Source organism: Muscardinus avellanarius (assembly GCF_963383645.1).
Source record: "Muscardinus avellanarius genome assembly, chromosome: 11".
NCBI lineage: Eukaryota > Metazoa > Chordata > Mammalia > Rodentia > Gliridae > Muscardinus > Muscardinus avellanarius.
Window position 1 is genome coordinate 11,590,636 of NC_137797.1, and position 3,098 is coordinate 11,593,733.

Below are 3,098 nucleotides of genomic sequence, written 5' to 3' on the forward strand. Positions count from 1 at the left end.
TCAGCCACAGGATGCAGGAGAAAGGACTTTTCTGCAAGAGGTGCCTTCCCCCTCTGGGTTTACTGCAGAGAGAATCATGCAGCCAGGGCCAAGGACAAGGAGCATGCAGGGTCCCCCAGCTCTGGGCCTGCGCCTCCCGGAGCAGGACATGCAGAGGAGGAGGCTGGGAGGCCGGTGCTTTGCCTCTCCGAGGGCCTGTGGTCCCGCAGTCGGCAGTCCAGCCCCGGCTCCTTGGTGTCAAGAACTGTCCATTCCAGGTCCCTCTGATATGCTTGTGGGAAGGGACAGGTGGGACAGCAGGAAAAGGTCCAAGCGGGAGAAGAGGGTCTTCATGCTTAAGAAGATTAAAGGCTAGCAGGAGCTAGAGGAGCCCAGCTGTTGAGGCCGAGGGAGGCCCTGGGATGGCCGGCTCCTGCGGGCTCCCCATCACACCCATCTGAAGTCCTCTCCTCCCGCCCTGCGGCCGGGGGACGGGTGTCCTTATACAGCCCCCATGTGTGTGCCAGAGATGTGCACAGTCACCTGACAGAGCCCATCCCCGGTTCACAGCCACCTCCTGGGCAGGGCTGGGGGGGGGGCAGCCATGGTGGAATGGCCAGCTGGGGGAGGAGCCAAGGGCTCTGAGGCCCAACGGAGGGCACCCCGACCTGTGGCTCTTCAGCCCATTGGGAACTGGGGATCTGATGACAGCTCTGGATTCTCCCACGGAGGACGCAGCACGTGACCTTCCGCTGCAGTCTGCAGGGCTCCTGGGTCCTCCGAGGTTCCTCTGGGGACCCCGGTTCTGGGTTAAACACTGGAAGGTGAAGCAGGGGATTTCAAAGGTGAAGCTGAGACCCGCTGGTGGCCCGTGCGGTCCATTTGGTGGTGGAATGGGGGGTACAGCCGGGGACATATGAGAAAGGTCAAGTATCCTTTTATGAAACAAAATGACCTCATGTCCCATGCAGCACCCCAGCTCCAAGACACAGGGACCCTTAACCTCCTGGGACCCAGTTTCTTGCTTGAAGAATGCAGATAATCCCGCTTAACCTCGCAGGCTGTGTAGTCAATGAGATGGTGTGTCAAGGTCTGGGCTGGCGGGGGGGGGTCCCTAAATTCCATGGGGGACAGAGACGCCATCCTCGCCTGTGACTGAGCCGTGTCCTTCCTCCTCCAGCTCAGTAGCTGACTGCTGACCAGCCTCCCTTGGCTATGGACACCCCTGGCTATCCCTCCTTGGCTCCCGCAACCCCGGAACCTGGGAACGCCTCCTCCACCTGGCCCCCAGATGGCACCCTGGGAAACGCATCTGTGGGCGCGAGCCCGGCCGGGCTGGCCGTCAGTAGCATCCTCATCCCTCTGGTCTACCTGGTGGTGTGCGTGGTGGGCCTGCTGGGCAACTCGCTGGTCATCTACGTGGTCCTGCGACACACGGCCAGCCCCTCGGTCACCAGCATCTACATCCTCAACCTGGCTCTGGCGGACGAGCTCTTCATGCTGGGACTGCCCTTCCTGGCCGCCCAGAACGCCCTGTCCTACTGGCCCTTCGGCTCCCTCATGTGCCGCCTGGTGATGGCCGTGGACGGCATCAACCAGTTCACCAGCATCTTCTGCCTCACGGTCATGAGCGTGGACCGCTACCTGGCCGTGGTGCACCCCACGCGCTCGGCCCGCTGGCGCACGGCCCCGGTGGCGCGCACCGTCAGTGCGGCCGTGTGGGTGGCCTCGGCCGTGGTGGTGCTGCCCGTGGTGGTCTTCTCGGGCGTGCCCCGGGGCATGAGCACCTGTCACATGCAGTGGCCCGAGCCGGAGGCGGCCTGGCGGGCGGGCTTCATCATCTACACAGCCGCTCTCGGCTTCTTCGGGCCGCTGCTGGTCATCTGTCTCTGCTACCTGCTCATCGTGGTCAAGGTGCGCTCGGCCGCGCGGCGGGTGCGGGCGCCCTCAAGCCGGCGCGTGCCGGCGCCCTCCAGCCAGCGGCGGCTGCGCTCCGAGCGCAGGGTCACGCGCATGGTGGTGGCTGTGGTGGCGCTCTTTGTCCTCTGCTGGATGCCCTTCTACGTGCTCAACATCGTCAACGTGGTGTGCCCGCTGCCCGAGGAGCCCGCCTTCTTCGGCCTCTACTTCTTGGTGGTGGCGCTGCCCTATGCCAACAGCTGTGCCAACCCCATCCTTTACGGCTTCCTCTCCTACCGCTTCAAGCAGGGCTTCCGCCGGATCCTGCTGCGGCCGTCCCGCCGTGTGGGCAGCCAGGAGCCCACTGCCCCTGAGAAGACGGAGGAGGAGGACGAGGAAGAGGATGGGGAGGAGGGTAGGGAGGACAAGGAGGAGGAGGGAAAGGGGAGGAGGGGGCAGGAGGTGAACGGTGGGGTCAGCCAGGTCACACGGCCGGGCACGGGCAGACAGGAGCGACCGCCCAGCGCGGCGGCCAGCAAGGAGCAGCAGTTTCTACCCCAGGAGCCCTCCACGGGGGAGAAGTCCGGCGCCACGCACATCAGCTATCTGTAGAGGCCTGGGAAGGCCTAACCCCGACCCCAGGAGGGCAGAGGCTGTGGGTGTGCCCAGGGCACCCTGCCTGAGCTGTCAGAGGTCCATGATGGGCTGCTCAGGGTCCTGGCGGTGATTCCATTGCTGGGTGACCTTAGCAGGTCACTTGCCCCCTCTGGGCCTCATTTTCTTTTCTGACTCAGGGATGGGAGGAATTAGCCTGGACAAGTTCTACCAGAGGGAGAGGTCTAGAAGGCACTGCCAAGGGCCAGCCTATCTGAGCGCGGCCCAGGTCAAGGGGATGGGCGCAGGCTGGCCTGCCTCAGAGATTCTGGGATGAACCTGGATCTTGGCCCTCAGAGGGATAAACCAAGGAAGGCCTGGGCTTTCTGGGCGCAGAGTCAGGGACACGAGAGATGCTGGGGGCAGGACTGGAGCCCCAGGTGAAAGAGAGCCTAAGTTGGTGGGGCCCTGGCCCAGGCTGCCCCCCAGGTCTCTGTCCCCACTGCTGGCCAGCTCAGTGACCTCCAGGACCTTTCGGCCTCGATGGCCAGGCTGGAACTCCTGCACTCCGGCATGGAGGAGAAGAGGGGAATTTCCCAGGGAGCTGATCCAGTCTAGCTCCTGGC

General features: G+C 64.1%; 1 protein-coding gene across 1 annotated transcript; it reads left to right on the forward strand.

The window, feature by feature from the left end:
- Nucleotides 1-1,194: 1,194 nt before the first annotated feature.
- Nucleotides 1,195-2,490, forward strand: SSTR3 (somatostatin receptor 3; the record flags this gene model as incomplete). Its single annotated transcript, XM_080706450.1, has 1 exon — nucleotides 1,195-2,490. The coding sequence occupies one exon, from the start codon at nucleotides 1,195-1,197 to the stop codon at nucleotides 2,488-2,490; it is 1,296 nt and encodes a 431-aa protein (XP_080562576.1).
- Nucleotides 2,491-3,098: the final 608 nt, after the last annotated feature.